Source organism: Vulpes vulpes, chromosome 1, assembly GCF_048418805.1.
Source record: "Vulpes vulpes isolate BD-2025 chromosome 1, VulVul3, whole genome shotgun sequence".
Lineage (NCBI taxonomy): Eukaryota > Metazoa > Chordata > Mammalia > Carnivora > Canidae > Vulpes > Vulpes vulpes.
Genome location: NC_132780.1, coordinates 134217207 through 134233966, shown reverse-complemented (window position 1 = coordinate 134233966; position 16760 = coordinate 134217207). Strand labels below are relative to the sequence as shown.

The 16760-nt window shown below is 46.7% G+C and overlaps 1 protein-coding gene across 1 annotated transcript in view; it reads right to left on the bottom strand.

Moving 5' to 3' along the window:
* Nucleotides 1-16458, bottom strand: part of PNPLA1 (patatin like domain 1, omega-hydroxyceramide transacylase) — a 47213-nt gene extending 30755 nt beyond the window's left edge. Inside the window, exon 1 of the mRNA XM_072730959.1 lies at nucleotides 15606-16458. Coding sequence (XP_072587060.1) covers nucleotides 15606-15810 — 205 coding nt within the window. The 5' untranslated portion in view covers nucleotides 15811-16458. The remainder of the gene's footprint in view (nucleotides 1-15605) is intronic.
* Between the last annotated feature and the right edge of the window lie 302 nt (nucleotides 16459-16760).

The following is a 16760-nucleotide window of genomic DNA, read 5'->3' as shown; positions in this document are numbered from 1 at the left end:
TGAAGGATCTACTGATCACCTTGAGATAAAACAGGCAGTCAGGGAATGTATCCAGAAGGTTCTCTGGAACCTCAGAATGTTCTGAGGGCCATTGCCCCTGCTCTTTTCTCTCTGTTTTCTTTGGTGGATCTAGAAGTCTCTTTGGGATCCTGCCCCAAGGTAGAAACCACTATTGTCTCCTTTCTAGGCTGTGGCCTGTCCTACCCTCCAGACTCTCCCTGCACTACTGAGGGGGCTCCTGGGATAATGTGAGAGCTGTGAACTAGTCACCCTTTAGTCTTAAAAGCTGGTTTTGTTTTGTTTTGTGTATGAGGGGGTGGGTAGTCAAGAGACCTTCATGTGAGCCTCTGCTCTACAGACAGAAAGCCATCTCTGAACATCTCCTCATTCCAGATATGCTCAATTTAGGGTGCCACCGCAGAGGAACACCTAGGTCTCCCTCTTTCAAACACCATGATAACAAAAGTTTTTTCTGTTGATTGGAGACATTCACTACCCCAGTTGTCCGAGACTTCGGATGGTCCGGTCTGTTACCTCCATCTCTCTCCATTCATGCCATAGGAGTCACTCTCTGTCTCCCCTTACCATCCACACAATTTAGCTCAGTCTGTCTTGAGTGGCCTGTCCTGTCTCTCTGGCTAGCTGCATCCTTTGAAGACAGGGCAGGGCCTATATTAAGAATACCCTTCTCTTGGGATGCCTGGGTAGCTCAGCGGTTGAGCGTCTCTTTGGCCCAGGGTGTCATCCCAGGGTCCTGGGATCGAGTTCTGCATAGGGCTCCCTGCATGGAGCCTGCTTCTCCCTCTGCCTGTGTCTCTGTCTGTCTGTCTGTCTCTCTCTCATGAATAAAAAAAAAAAAAAAAAAAGAATACCCTTCTCTCCCATCATTGCCTAGCTCAGAGTTGATCACTTGGTCAGTATTCAAGAATAAATAAACTATTTAATGTTTCACAAGCAGAGACTATTTCTGTTTTGTTCCACATTATGCCCCCAGCACTTAATTTAGTACCTGGCACACTGTAGGAACTTAATATATGTTTATTAATTTAATAATTTTTTATTTTTTAAAATATTTTATTTATTTATTCATGAGAAACACAGATTGGAGAGAGAGGCAGAGGGAGAAGCAGGCTCCGTGCAGGGAGCCCGACGCGGGACCTGATCCTGGGTCTCCAGGATCACACCCGGGGCCGAAGGCAGCACCAAACCGCCAAGCCACCCCGGGCTGCCCGATTTAATAAATTAATAATAAATGTTTAACAAAATGAGTGAAAGAATGAGCTGAAAAAGGAGATCAAAGAATGTCTTTTCTAGGGGCACCTGGGTGGCTCAGTCAGTTAAGCATCTGCCTTCGGCTCAGGTCATGATCTCAGGGTCCTGGGACTGAGCACCACATCAGGCTCCCTGCTCCGTGGAGAGTCTGCTTCACCCTCTGCCTCTGCCCTTCTCCCACTCATGCTCTCTCCCACCTCTAATAAATAAATAAAAATGAAAAGAGAGAGAGAGAGAATATCTTTTCTACTGGGCTGTTAAGGATCTTTCCAACTGCTGATAAGGAAGGTAGAAACTTCAGTGACTCAGCCAGACTGGGGGTTGTGAGAAAGTAAACCACAGAGCAGTTTTCTCTGTCAAGCCTGGTCCTGGCTGCTGCCCCCACATCGATCAATGTGCACAAAGCCCTGAGCTGGAGCTGAGGAGGAGATTCTTCCTAATGTGGTGGTTTCACAAGGTCAGAGTTGGAGCAATGGTCAACTCTTGACTCAAATGGGAGTCAAGCTGGTCTGGAGGTTTGTTTATCCTTTGTTTGCCTGTTTTCCCTATAGAATTGGAAATGGAGCTTGCTATCTTTGCTGAATTTAATCCCAAAGTGAAGCAAGAAAGACAATGCTATCTTAATACTGAGTTGAGTTGGTTTAGAAATGGATCCATAGGGGATCCCTGGGTGGCTCAGCTGTTTAGCATCTGCCTTCTGGCCCAGGGTGTGATCCTGGACTTCCGGGATTGGGTCCCACATCGGGCTCCCTGCATGGAGCCTGCTTCTCCCTCTGCCTGTGTCTCTGCCTCTCTTCTCTCTCTGTGTCTCTCACGAATGAATAGATCAAAAAATCTTTTTAAAAAATAGAAATGGGGATCCCTGGGTGGCACAGTGGTTTGGCACCTGCCTTTGGCCCAGGGCACGATCCTGGAGACCCGGGATTGAATCCCACATCGGGCTCCCGGTGCATGGAGCCTGCTTCTCCCTCTGCCTGTGTCTCTGCCTCTCTCTCTCTGTGTGTCTCTATGAATAAATAAATACAACCTTAAAAAAAAAATCACCAAATCAGAGTGATTAAAAAAAAGAAGAAGAAATGGATCCATAAAATGCAGTGAGGGATCCCAGATTAGATCCTAGGACAGAAAAAAAAGGACATTAGTAGAAAAACTGGTGAAATCTATCATTAATAGTAATGTACCAACGTTAATGTCTTACTGCTGACAAGTGTACCATAGTTATGAAGATGCTACCATTAGGGAGGGGAAATGGGTGAAGAGCATATCAAACTCTCTGTATGATCTCAGCAACCTTTCTGTAATTCTAGCAATATTCCAGAATTAAAAGTTTATCATAAGTGAAATTAAAAAAAAAATACCCCACCACAGATGACAGGGCTGTCAGACACACAGAGCCTGCCACTCGGCAGGGGCTCAGCTCACGCCTGCGGATGTTGGGGGAAACGGATTGCAGGACATCACTGAGTTGTTTTCCGAGTTGTTAGATGTTTCTACTGTGTAACCAGCACATTCAGAGTTTGACCAGATTTGCCATTCACTTCTCTTCAACTTAAGAGTCGAGAGGATTGTTTGGGGGGAAATTGACCTTTATCCACTTGGCTGGAAATGTTAAACATGCGAAACACAAATTGCTTTGAGTGATTTAAAAGGTACTGATGTCAGCACCGTAGTGAGTTACAACCATCACCATGCAGTGATGTCACTTCTATAGCATGTTTAAAAAGTCATTTTTTGCATTGATTATGTCATGTGATCTCACCTTCTTAGGCAATGTGCAAATAATTGCTTGGGCAGAGTTTGGCAGGAAAGCTGTCCCGTTGCTTGCAAAGCAGCATCTGAACTCGTGATTTGAGGACGGAGAAGGCAGAGGCAAGAGAGAGAGCTCACTCTTGGCTCTGCCGTATAAACCCGGGCAGGTTATCTAACCGCTCTAAATACCTGTCTCCTCCTTTCTAAAATGGGTCTAAACAGTGTCTGCCTCGTGGGGTTGCGAGAGAATTAGAGCAACTGACTCGTGCGAGGCGTTGAGCACAGGGCCGGGCACGCTCTCAGGGCCTGATAAATAGCTGTTAATAGCATGACATCAAGGCAGGAATCGGAGCAGAGTGACTTTTTACAGGAAACGTCGCCATTCCGGGCAGATGGGTAACGGGATGACGGCTGATGAAGACACCCTGCCTCGGAGAGCGCGCCCGGCAGCCAGGACCCACCCAGGGTTTCGCAGGGACGCGCACACACATATGCGCATGCGTGCCGGCGCGTAGGCACGCAGGGACACAGACGCACGCACGCACGCACGCACGCACAGGGGAGATGGAGGCTCTCGTTCCTGGGTTGAAGGATTTGGGAGACGCTTCTCCCTCTGCCTGTGTCTCTGCCTCTCTCTCTCTCTCTCTCTGTGTGTCTCATGAATAAATAAATAAAATCTTTAAAAAAAAATAAAATAAAATCTTAAAAAAAAAAAAAGGCAGTCCAGGTGGCTCAGCGGTTGAGCGTCTGTCTGCCTTTGGCTCAGGTTGTGATCCCGGGTCCAGGGATCGAGTCCCACATCGGGCTCCCTGCGTGGAGCCTGCTTCTCCCTCTGCCTGTGTCTCTGCCTCTCTCTGCGTGTCTCATGAATAAATAAACAAAATAGTAAATAAATAAATAAATAAAAGAAAGGAGTTACCAGAGTCAAGATTCTTGCAAAGTAGTCTTGTCCTCCCAGCACATGCCCCTGAGACCCCACCGGGCCCAGGGCGGAGAATACACCTGAGCCACCTGCCAGTGACAATAACTTCAAGCCACCCTTGGCTCCAAGTGCCCCAGGAGGCCTTTGGTTACTGGGGTAGCAGGAGCTGCCTGAGGCAGCACTGGCCCGCATGTGGGAGGCAGACCAAACACCTGTAGTGGACTCCTTCTCCATGGGAGGGTCTTGCTGGGTCCTGCTGTGCCCGTGGATGTGGGGCAGGGCCCCTACTGCTCTGCCGGCCCTCGTATGCTTTGCGAGGTCCCTTTAAAGACCATTTTCTGTCCAGAAGGACAGCTGAATTCAACTGCATTTGTGCCATAGGTCTCTCAGCCTGGAACATTCTTCTCTCTGAGCTCATGTGGCTCCTCCTCCCTTCCTTCTGCCTGAGAGAGGCCTCCCCTGACCTGCACACCTGAAACTTCACCCTTTAATCATTCACCACACCCTTCCTCTGCTTTATTTTCTCCTTGGAGCACGCATGCTGATGTTTTTCTATGTGTTTGGTTATTTATGGCTTGATTTCACCAAGACAATGTCAGCTTTATGAGGGCAGACAGCGTTTTGTTCACTGCTGGAACTCACTGTAATTCAGCCAGAATCTGGCCAATTTCTTTGTCTGCACATTAAGTGGATTATACTCAAACAGTGGTTTTTGAAACTTAAAAAAAAAAAATCACTTGGAAAACTTCCTCTAAATGAAATTTTAAAAAGAATGGACAATAGCAGGACTATACTTTTTGAAGCTGGGGAAGGTCCCAGAGCTTCAGTGTGTGTTCTCTCCCTGTTCCCTGGCTCCCTCCCTCACCCCTCACCCTCCCTCATTCCCATAGAACTTTGGTTTTTTTCAGAACACAGCTTGGAAATCACTGGCTTAAGCAAGGTCTGCCTTCAGCCAGTTACTTCCTTTCCCAAAGTCTAAATACAATTACCTTTAAAATGAAAAAGTTGGACTCCTTGACCTTCCTTCTATGAAATTCTAGTATTATAAGTAAAGTCATATCCATAAATGTACAAAGTTATCTAAGAGTCAGGTGAAATAGGCTCCCAAAATAGAAATGCGAAAACCCATTCAAGGTCATGCCTGCCCATGGCCAGCAATCGTGAGGAGTTTATCAAGATTTCTTGTTTGACAAGCAGTCTGTGAAGCCTTGGGACCCATAAGATCTCAGATTGCTCAACCAATCTAGCTGATGAAATAAGATGCAGCATCTGAAATAAGATCGTATATCAAGTGCTAGGACAGGTGGATAGATTCTGTGGGTAAACTAGAGATCATGGAAAAAGATCCAGTAGGGTAAAATGGGAAGGTCTTGGGAGGGTAACATCTCTCGAGAGAAAACCAGAAGGTCATTTTACGTGGAGGATGTAACGGTGCGGTGGTGCCCTGCCCAGGCCCTGTAGCACCTCCCTCCTTACTAAACTCTACTGTGAAAGACCATGTGCAAATAATGCATGTGGCAAGCGAGGCTCATAATCTGACTGTGGGACACTCCAGTTCTCAGAGTCCCGAGAGCCTTATTCCTAGTCAGGTGCCCTTTCCCCTGGCGATTCCGGCCTTTGAGACAAGCCTATCCTAGAGCCGCTGTGGGAACACCAGGGATTCAGTGCCTGAAGGGAATCAGGATTCACTTGGAGGATGGAGAGCTGATCCACAGGGAGAGAAGCAGAGATGGCATTCCTCAGAGAGGAAACAGCTCACCAAAGAGGGAGAGAACTGACATCTCCTGAGACTACCTACTGTGGAAGTGAAAAGAAAAGCTCCCAAACCCAGCCCAGATTCTGGGCCCCACCCTTTTAATATTTTATTTAGTGGTTTGGGTGTTTGGAGGCGGTGAGGGTAGAGGCCGGGGTTGGCATTGTTGAGAAGGCAGTGTGACAATATTGGAAGATAATTACTTTTAGAGAACAAAACAAAGTCATTTGATGATCTCAGCTGAAAGGCAGCTCTGTCTCCTGGTCCCTCCCCTCACCCAGGGGGGAAGAGCTGGAGAACAGTCCCCTCTACCAAGAAGGTGCCTACCCCCCCCCCCCCCCACACACACACACTCTCTGTGCTGCAAGCAGATCAACCTGTCCCATTTCCTTGGGTTTCCTCAGGCTCACAGTCCTTATCTGCACAGAGATACATGCTCTGGAACACTAGCGCAGAAAACAGAGCCTGGCGAGGCTCCATGCAACTTCCATCTGAGCTTAAAATCATTACTAAACAAAAAATATAAAAAACAAAGCAAAACAAAGTGAGGCGGGGAGTCTGTGGTTGAAATCCAGTTGGTAAATGCTGGTAATTAACTACTAAAGTTATAAGATGGGTCCTTGGGAGTCGAGGTATTGCCCTTTCCAACATGTTTGAAATCTTTTCATTAAAAAAGTAATTAGTAAGTGTTAAAAATGTACATGAAGGTTTATAGCAGCGTTATTCATAATAGCCCAAAGCAAAGACAACCCGAATGTAAATCACCCGATGAATAAATAAATAAAATGTCATATCCACACAATAGAATATTATTCAACAATAAAAAGGAATGAAACACTAGCACAGGCTATAATACGATGCATTTGAAAACATTCTGCTAAATTAACTGAGGGACACCTAGGTGGTTGGGTCAGTTAAGCATCTGCCTTCAGCTTAGGTCATGATCCCGGGATCCTGGGATAGAGCTCCCTGCTCAGCAAGGAGTCTGCTTCTCCCTCACCCTCTGCCCCACTACCCACCCCCGGGCTTGTTCTCACTCGCTCTCTCAAATAAATAAATAAAATCTAAGGAAAAAATATTTTAGAATGCATAAATAAATAAAAGAAATTGAACACAAAAGACCACATATTGTGTGATGCCATTGATATGAAATGTCCAGATTAAACAAATCTACAGAGACAGAAAGTAGATTATCGACTGTCAGATGCTTGGGGGGAATATAGGAATTGAGAAGTGACACAGCTAAGGTGTCTAGGCTTTCTTTTGGAGGTAATTAAAATGTTCTATAATTGATTGCGATAATGGATGCACCACTTTGTGAATATACTAAAAGCCATTCAGTTGCATGATTTAAATGGGTGAATTGTACAGTATGTGAACTCTATCTCAATAAAGCTGTTTTTTGCAAGTTAAAGGCCAGGAGGGGGTTGTAAAGGAGAAAAATAAAGACACCCAGGGGAGGCTCTGAGCCAGGGGTGTCCACTGGCTTCTTTGAAAAGTGGTTTCAACTTGGGGATGGTCCAAGAGAAAGGGATGGACCAACCCCTTCACAAAATCAGTCTTCCTCATTTATGGCCCAGCCAGAGGAATTCACAGAATCTAATCCAACCTAAGGCAACAGTTTCTCTTTATCCTGGGAAAAGCCATTCCCCATTAATAATCAGACAGAGAAATGCCATTAGTCCAGGACTGTGATGGGCATTTTGCAGGTTTGCATATGAAATGCCCAACCCATTCCCACTGCCTGGTCAGACATTCATAGAGTCTTAGGGTAGTGGTACACTTAGGTTTTCAACGCGTACTGGGTCACCACCGTGGCTGCACAGTGGAATCTGCTGGGGTTGAATAAACACTAGAGCCTGGATTCTATCCTGGGGGAATGTGATTAATTCGCTTGGTGAGAAGCCTGGGCAGTGGACATTTTGAAAGCACCCCGGTGATTCGAATATGCAGCTGAGAGGACCACTGATTTAATGGAAGTCGTTTTAATGACAGGAAGAGAATATTAAATTTACGGCATTTGAGGCGAGCCTGGGTGGCTCAGTCGGTTAAGCATCTGCCTTCAGCTCAGGTCATGATCTCAGGGTCCTGGGATCGAGCCCTGTGTTGGGGCTCCCTGCTCAATGAGGAGTCTGCTTCTCCCCCTCCCTCTGCCCCTCCCCACCTGGCTTGTGCTCTCTCACAGACTCTCTCTCTCAAATAAATAAAGTCTTTAGAATAAAATAAAATAAAATTATGGCATTGAGTATGGTATCCTATCATGGAAACTTTTCTTTTTTTTAGAATTATGTTTACAATGAGTCACAAGATAAATAATATTTTTCCCTGTTCCTTTCGGTCTTGGAATCTGGAGACCTCGGGTTTATGGGTCATCTCAGTGACTGCACCAAATGAAGGGGACCCATGGGAGCAGCAACCAGACAGGTGGCTTCCAGGTTCTGTGTGGGCCTCTCCGAGGGCAGGTGCTCCTTTCTTCAGGACCAGTTCTTTCCCGTCTTGGGCAACTCTTGCTGAGACAAAGCTGCTTCTGTGACTCTCGCAAAAGGCCCCTGACATCAGCCAACCTGCTCAGTTCACCACCTCCTGGAGGCATCACGTTTCCCCCATTGTGTTACTGTTGTGCTGTAATGCCTGGTCCTCATTAGAAGGCTAGGCTCCTGCCCTACCTATCCCTCCCTGTGGAGCTTCTCCTCATCTTTGAAGTGCCAGCTCAGATGCCACTTCCGCGAGGCTTCCTACCATTGGAGGTGTTGTTCCCTTCCTCTGCTCTCCTAAGCCTTTGAATTGTCCAACATTCAGTTGGAACTCTCTTGTGTTGTACCTACTCAGCAGCTGCCTTTGAGTTTGAGTAGACTGTAAGTTCCGTGAGGGCGAAGACAGAGTTTCATTTTGTGTTCTGTCTCTGTGTCCTCTGCAGAGCCAAGCATATGCTCAGAAAACACTTGTGGAAGGAAGGAAGGAAGGAAGGGAGGAAGGAAGGAAGGAAGGAAGGAAAGGCTTGCTTATGTAGTTTTTATGGGGGAAAAGGTGCTAAGTAGCTAAAGTGGGGATGGGGTTTTAAGTCCACCAAATCCCCATTCTTGAATAAGAAGAAATTTTATTTTTCAAAATTATGCAACTGGGGACAAGTTCCCAGGCCCAGTTTTGTCCAGCTTGGAAATCCTGAATCCCCCACCTGTTGTCACTAAGACCATCTATCTTCAAGTAAATGAATGAATGAACAGAAACCTTTACTGCATTACTAATGAAAACCAGGCACTGTGCTAAGTGTTTTTACAAACATTTTCATATACCCCAAATTGGTCCTATCACAGAGCTTGGCACACTTTCCAGAAGGTGGACCCACTGCTGCCTTAGCATTTGAGGGAAATAAACATGCACTCCCAGGGCAGAAAGCCCAGACTGGAACAAGAGGAGGGCTGTGACCTGGAAGAGAGAAGCCCTGCATGCCATGTGTTGGAGAATTCTTTTTTTTTAAGAGAGAGAGAGAAAGAGAGAACATGTGCACATGATGGTGGGGAGGGGCAGAAGGAGACAGAGAGAGAATCTTAAGCAGGCCCCATGCCCAACACAGAGCTCGCAACCCTAAGATCATGATCTGAGCCAAAATCAACAATCAGAGGCTTAACCACCTGAGCCACCCAGGCACCTCAAAGATTTTCTAGAAAAGAAATGAACCTCTGATTATATGGAGATACGGTGATTGTTTACACATAAAATATGAAATAATCTATCAATAAACTTTTGGAACTATTAAGAACATTCACAGGTTTGCTCAAAACAAGATCGATGTGCAAAAACAATCAACACTCCTTTATATCAACAATAATCAATTAGATTAGAAAATGCCATTGGAAAAAAGAACCCATTCTTCATAGCAACAAAAACTAATAAATCCAATAAAAGACACAGAATCCTTATTAAATGGCATAAAAGGCCAGAAGAAATAGACTATATTTATAAATGGGAAGACATAATTTCAATTAAAATCCCAAGTTCTTTCATAAGGGGGAAAGAGAGATCATGAATAACAGAGGCAATATTGAAGAAGAAATTAGAAAAGGAGCAGAGGAGAGGGGGATTGCCATACACAATAGGCTACAGTGATTAAAACAGCGAGATGTGGTGCAGAAATCTACAAATTTGCCAGTGGGAGAGAAGAGAGACTCCAGGGATAGACCCTTGAGAATCCAGGACCTTGAATGAAACTAGAGGGAGCTGACCAGTGTGAAAACGGTTGCCTATAAATGGTGTGGGGAAATTGGTTATCATGTGGCAAAACAATGAAAATTTTTTATTTTGACCTCAAACTAGCCACAAAGTAAATTCCAGCTAGATTAATGGAAGAGCAAGAAATCTTAGAACTTTTTAAAAAAATTTATTCATGAGAGACAAAGAGAGAGGCAGAGACACAGGCAGAGGGAGAAGCAGGCTCCCTGTGGGGAGCCCAATGTGGGACTCCATCCCGGGACCCCAGGATCATGCTGTGGGCCAAAGGCAGATGCTCAACCACTCAGCCACCCAGGTGTCCCACCTTAGAACTTTTAAAAGAAAATATAGGACTCATTGTAACAAAGTGAAGATATTAAAACACAGAAGTTGTTAAAAGGAAACGATTCATACATTTGACTATATTAAAACTAAAATTTTCTGAGTGAAAAACAGACATCCTTAAATAAGAAGACAAGCCACGGAGTGGAATAGTGTAGCTGCAATGCTTAAAACTGACATAATTCACGTGCAGACTATATCAAGAACATCTACAAGTTAAAGAGAACAAGATAATGGTAGAGAAAAAAGGCAGGAGAAGTTCACAAGCAGACAGGTAAGTCACAGAAGAGGGCGCGCAAACAGGCAATAAACACACGGAGATGCCTAACATTGCTTACTACCAATCAGGGTAGGAAGATTAAATAAGCAAAGTAAAATGAGATATAGTATCACATTCATTAGATTGACTTAGAACTTTGAGGTCTGACAGTACCAAGAGCTGGTGACATTGTGGGAAAATTAGAACTTGTACACGCTGCTAGTGGTTAAACTTCAGAGAATACTTTAGTCTGGTGCTAAAGTAATGCTAATGTGAGTGCATATCCTAGGGAAACATTCATGTGGGCATGAAATACAAGCAAGGATGTTCATGGCGGGGTTGTTTATAACAAAAACAAGGCTGTTGCATCAACAGAATGGCTGGATGAGCCATGATATAGTCCTAATGGAATATATACTGAAAGAGGTAAAGATCCTTAATAAAAGTCAGGAAATCTGGTCCTGCTTCTTGCTCTGCTTCTGGCTGATAACAGGACGTTACACAAGTCACTTGTCCCTCTTTGTAGAATGATCTCCCCAGATACTCTCGTGGCTCACTCTCTCACCCCCTCCAGGTCCCGGTGCAAATTCCATCTGTTTAGAGAGACTTCCTGACCCCAGGAGCCATACAACCAGCATCTGCGCTCCCTGACCCTGCTCTGTCAAGAAGCAGAGTAGTTTAAAAGGTGAGGCCAGGGGCGCCTGGGTGGCTCAGTCGGTTAAGTGTCCGGTTCTCGGTTTTGGCTCAGGTCATGATCTCAGGATTATGAGATTGGGCCCCACGTTGGGCGCTGTGCTCAGCACAGAGTCTCCTTCCCCGCCCCCGCCTCTCTCTCTCTGTCCCTCCTCCCACTTGTGCACACTCTCTCTTTCTAAAATAAATAAATCTTTAAAACATTTTTAAAAATAAAAATAAAAATAAATATGTAAATAAAAGGTGAGGCCAGACTGGGTTCTAACCCCAGCTTTACCACGTGCTTCTTTTTATTACTGTAGGCAAGTTAGTTAGGCCTTCTGTGACTCAGTTGCCTCCTCTGTAAATGGAGGCAATAAGAGTTCTCACCTCAGGGGCTTGCTGTGAGGACTGGATGAGTTAATATACCAAAGACTTAGAACAGTGCCTGGTATAAGGAAGTGCTAGTTAACAGTGAATTATGTGGCAGTTAACCTGAATGAAGGCGGCTGGAATGACGTGGATAAATCTCATAAATATGCTGCTGAATGACAAGGGCAAGTCCCACGTGCATCTCACTCCTCCTTGAACTACTGTCCTGATCACCGGCAGTGTGCATGGTCAGGGCCTTGGTCACACCTACAGTTAAGTGTCCTCCTGGGCTTTAGTGCCTCTCACTTGCTGTCCATGCCTCTCACAGCCTGGCCGACTCCGTTTTTGGTAGTACTGGTGGAACTGATTGAAATGAATGAATTATGGCAAATCCTTGAATGCCAGAGGGTGGAAACACCACAGACTTTCTCAGACAGTGTCTTTTAAGAAGTCGCAATAAAGACACGAAGAGAGTGGGAGTGATGGAGCATGTGAGTGACACACATACCCAGAAAGGGAGAGAATCCCAGAGACAGGATGTCTCCAAGGACAGGAATTCTGTGACTCCCAGACAAGAGAGTGTGGGCTTTCACCCAGCCCCTTTCTGAAGGCTTGTTCTAGGGTCTACTGTGTGACTGAAGTGAACTGCTACATTCAAAGAGGACTCTGTGCATTAAAGAAGGTGTAGAAGGGCCAAAACACACATGAAAAGATGCTCCACATCACTCACCATCAGGGAAATGCAAATCAAAACCACAAGGAGATATCACTTCACACCTGCCAGAATGGCTAAAATCAAAAACACAAGAAACAACAAGTGTCGGTGAGTATGTGGGAAAAGGGAACCCTCGTGCATTGTTGGTGGGAATGCACACTGGTACAGCCACTGTGGAAAAAAGTATGGATGTTCCTCAAAAAATTAAAAAGTGGGTTACCATATGATCCAGCAACTCCACTCCTGGGTATTTACCCAAAGAATACAAAAACACTAATTTGAAAGGATATATGCACCTCTATGTTTATTGCAGGATTATTTATAATAGCAGCCCAGGACTCCATTGAGAGATGAATAGATAATGACTCAGCCATAAAAAAAACGAAATCTTGCCATTTGCAACAACATGGATGGACCTTGAGGATAGAATATTAAGTGAAGTAAGTCAGGCAGGGAAAAGATAAATACCACGATTTCACTTTAGGAAACAAAACAAATGAACAAGGAGAAAAAGAGACAAACTCCAAAACTGACTCTTAACGATGGAGAACAAACTGGTAGCAACCAGAGGGGAGGTGGGTGGGGAATGCGTGAAACAGGTGAAGGGGATTAAGAGTACACTTAAGATGGTAAGCACTGAGCAATGTGTAGAATTGTGGAATCGCTGTATTGAACTGAAAATAATACAACACTTTGTTAACTATACTGGAATTTTAAAATGTTTTTAATTGGAAAAAAATGGTCTCTTAGACTAGCTACAGGAGGAAGAGTGGGATTAGGGACATATACTTTTGCATTGTTTGAATTTTGTACAGTGAGAAGGAATTTGTTACTTGTGAAATATTAGAAGTAAAAAAATTACCTGGTTCATAAGAGGTACTCAGTGAATGGGCATCACTAATATTCTTTATGATGAAGAAAGACTTCTCACCCAGCACAGAGGCCCCAGGCAGGAAGGCAGCCTGCTGGCACCGCTTCCTCGCACACTGCAGCTGGCCCTTTGGCAGGTCTCACTGGCTCCACCTTCAAAGTACATCCTAAACCAACTGGCTTCTTACTGCCCCTCAAGACCCAGACACCTGCTGTGCTCATCCCTGCCTGGACACTCTGTGGTCTCCCGCTAAGCTCCTTGTTGCTGCCCTCCCCCTCCTAAGGCACTTTGCCCAGCTGTTGGGGTTCCTTACAAACCCTAACCAGGGAGTTGACACATCCCACGCAGTTGCCCTGTGCCAGGCACTGTGATAAACTGGTCACTCTAGCTCAGTTAACCCTTTAACAACTCTTGGAATTGGGTACGAGTAGAATTCCCACTTTACAGATGCAGAAACAGAGGCACAGAGCATTCAATAGTCTGCCTCACGTCCACATGGTGAAACAGCAGAGCTGGGGTCCAATCCACCTGGATCACGTGCTCTTCACTGCCTCCCCACTTTGCCCCCTTACAGCCTGCCTGCGCTCCTTAGCTTTCAGGGTGACTCAGAGCTTGCTGCTCTGGCTACAAGGCATCATGTGGGTGCCATCTGACCCCCGCCTGCCCCTCCACCCTTGGCCCCCACTCCTTTCTTCTTGCACCCACTCCCTGGCTCCCTGGATGCTCCTCCAGCTGGAAAATTCTTTCCCTCACTTCAAATGGCTTGTTCTCTCACAGCACTTGGGTCTCTGTTTGAATGTTGTCTCCTTCAAAAGGGCTTCTCTGACCACTCTTTCTAAAATAGCCCCCACTGGAATGCAACCTGGTGCATCCACTCTGGAAAACAGTATGGAGGTTCCTCAAAAAGTTGAAAATAGAGCTACCCTGCAATCCAGCAATCGTACAACCGGGTATTGACCTCAAAGATACAAATGTGGTGATCTGATGCACCCCAATGTTTATAGCAGCAATGTCCACAATAGCAAAACTGAGGAAAGAGCCCAGATGTCCACTGACAGATGAATGGATACAGAAGTGGTCAATGGAATACAATGGAATACTACTCAGCCATCAAAAAAAATGGAACTCACCATTTGCAATGACATGGATGGAATGAGAGGATATTATGCTAAGGGAAATAAGTCAGTCAGAGAAAGACGATTATCATATGATCTCACCATATGTGAGGTCCACCATGTGTGGAATTTAAGAAAGAAAACAGAGGCGCTTGGGTGGCTCAGCGGTTAAGCGCCTGCCTTTGGCGGAGGGCGTGATCCTGGAGTCCCAGGATCGAGTCCCACATTGGGCTCCCTGCATGGAGCCTGCTTCTCCCTCTGCTGGTGTCTATGCCCCCCCCCCCCTCTCTCTCTCTGTCTCTCATGAATAAATAAAATCTTAAAAAAAAAGAAAAGAAAAAATAAAACAGAGGATCATAGAGCAAGAGAGAAAAAAATAAAACAAGATGAAATCAGAGAGGAAGATAAACCATAAGAGACTCTTAATCATAGGAAACAAACAGAGGGTTGCTGGGGGAGGAGGAGGATGGGGAGGGGGTAACTGGGTAATAGACTAAATACATGCATACATACATTATAAATAAATAGATAAAAGGTTGGGTTGATTAAAAAAAAATAGCTTCTCTTTTGTCTGCCCCTTTCCTGCTATAATCTTATTCATAGATCTTATGGTGTCCTGATGTGACATCACAAGGTTGCCTGTCTGAATGTTTTTTTCTGTCTCCCCTCTCTAGAATTTCTGCTTCCTGGGGCACGGCCTTTGAGCAGTAGCACAGTGCAGGGATGACTGCCATCCGAGGCAGCTGTGAGGACGCTGGGCTAGGCCTGCCATGTGGGGCGGCCAGGAGGTCCTGCACCAGATGGCGCTTCTGGCCTCCGGGTCAGCAGTGGGACCCGGGGCAGCAGGAAAGAGGGGGAAGGGACACCTTCCCGATTCTTTCCCAGTCTGGCTGTTCCCTGTGACCACAAGGCTTCCACTTCTCCAGCCACCTGGAAGCTACCCTGCCAAGGTAATAAAGGTGTAAAGTGCTGCCCCACCCAAGGATGGGTGCGCTACAAAAGAGGCCAAACAGGAATGACACTCCATCCCAGTGTCTGACTGTGTCATGGTGTGACTCCAAGACCAGAATGTTTGAGGGAGATACTGCCTTTGTCCCTCCCAGGCCCTGGCAGACAGGGTGTCACAGAAATGTTGAGGGAGACCGAGAAGGACGGACGGGTCCACACTCACCCAGTGGCTCAGAGACTGGGACCTGGCTGACCCCAACCTCAAATGTCCCAGCTTCTTGCCATCCCTCTCAACCTTCCCTTCCCACCAGCCAGAAGGCCTGGCTCTGTTTCCCAAAGCATCCCCACTTTGGGGAGTCCCCCCACCCCCAAGGCTCCCCCAGGGAATCCAGAACAAACACCTTACCCATTTCAATCCCACAGATGACCAGAGCCGCCACCACTGCACCTGCTGATGTCCCGGCAAAGCGGTGGGCCGTTTTCAGCATCCGGGGGGCCAAGTCTCGAAGGGCATCCACAGCCCCGGCCTGGTAGAAGGAGAGAAATCCGCTGCCGGAGAAGGAGATGGAATGGGGAGTGTCTGGGTCCCCCTTGAACACCTGCTCTTCCATCTCCTCGGGCCCTGGGCAAGGCTTGCCTCCTGGGCTGCGCTCCTGCTGCAAGTCAGGGCCACACTCTCCTGCTAGCCTGGCACCTGGAAAGGGGCCGTCTCTCCTGGGTCGGCTGGGACACCCACGGACGGCTCAGCAGCCACTGCCTGGGCCCATCCAGCTCCTCCAGGAGGCAGTCCCAAAGGCTGATCAAAGGCCTCAGGCCCAGGTCAAGGTGCAGAAGGCACCCTGAATGTATGAGCAGCGTCTCGGGCCTGCGAGTACCCCCTGGCTTCATTGAGTGGCTAGATTCATCTCTGGCACGGGCTCCTCAGCCCTTGGCCAGGAGGCTGCGTAAACCTAGCAGCGTTGGCAGCCGCCACTGGGGCCATCCCAAAGAGGCAGCGCTGCTCAGCCCTCAGCCCAGGAGGCTTCACACACAGAGTTGCAAAACCCTTCACTGATGGTTATCAGAGGATGCCTCTGTCTCTGACATGCTGTGGCAGGCAAGGAATTATCTGCTGGCCTCTCTCCCAGGAGGAAGGTGTCCCCTCCCCGGCAGGGGCAGAGCCAGCATGTGGGCTATGATTTCTGAGGGGGGACACACTCCCTCCCACCCATGCCCCCTGACAACATCACTCCTCCCTGGACTCCTTCCCCAGGCTCTCTGGGGGCGGGTGTGGTGTGTTACACAATTGTTTTTATTTGTTCTTACATAAGAATGTGTGTGTTTGTTCACATGTCAGGACTGGCCACGGCAAAATTTTAAAGGAAGAGAAGTCAGGCCTCAGAGCCCCACCCTCCACTGCCTCTCCATCGCCCTCCAGCTTTTCTCCTGGCCCAACACTGACTCACTCAGCTGTAGCATCCTCTCACCAAGTCCCAGACTCTCATGTGGTCTTCTCAGCATCCAGGAAAAAAAAAATCAGTTTGAAATCTAGATCATTCTAAGTGTTTGGACCTTCATACTG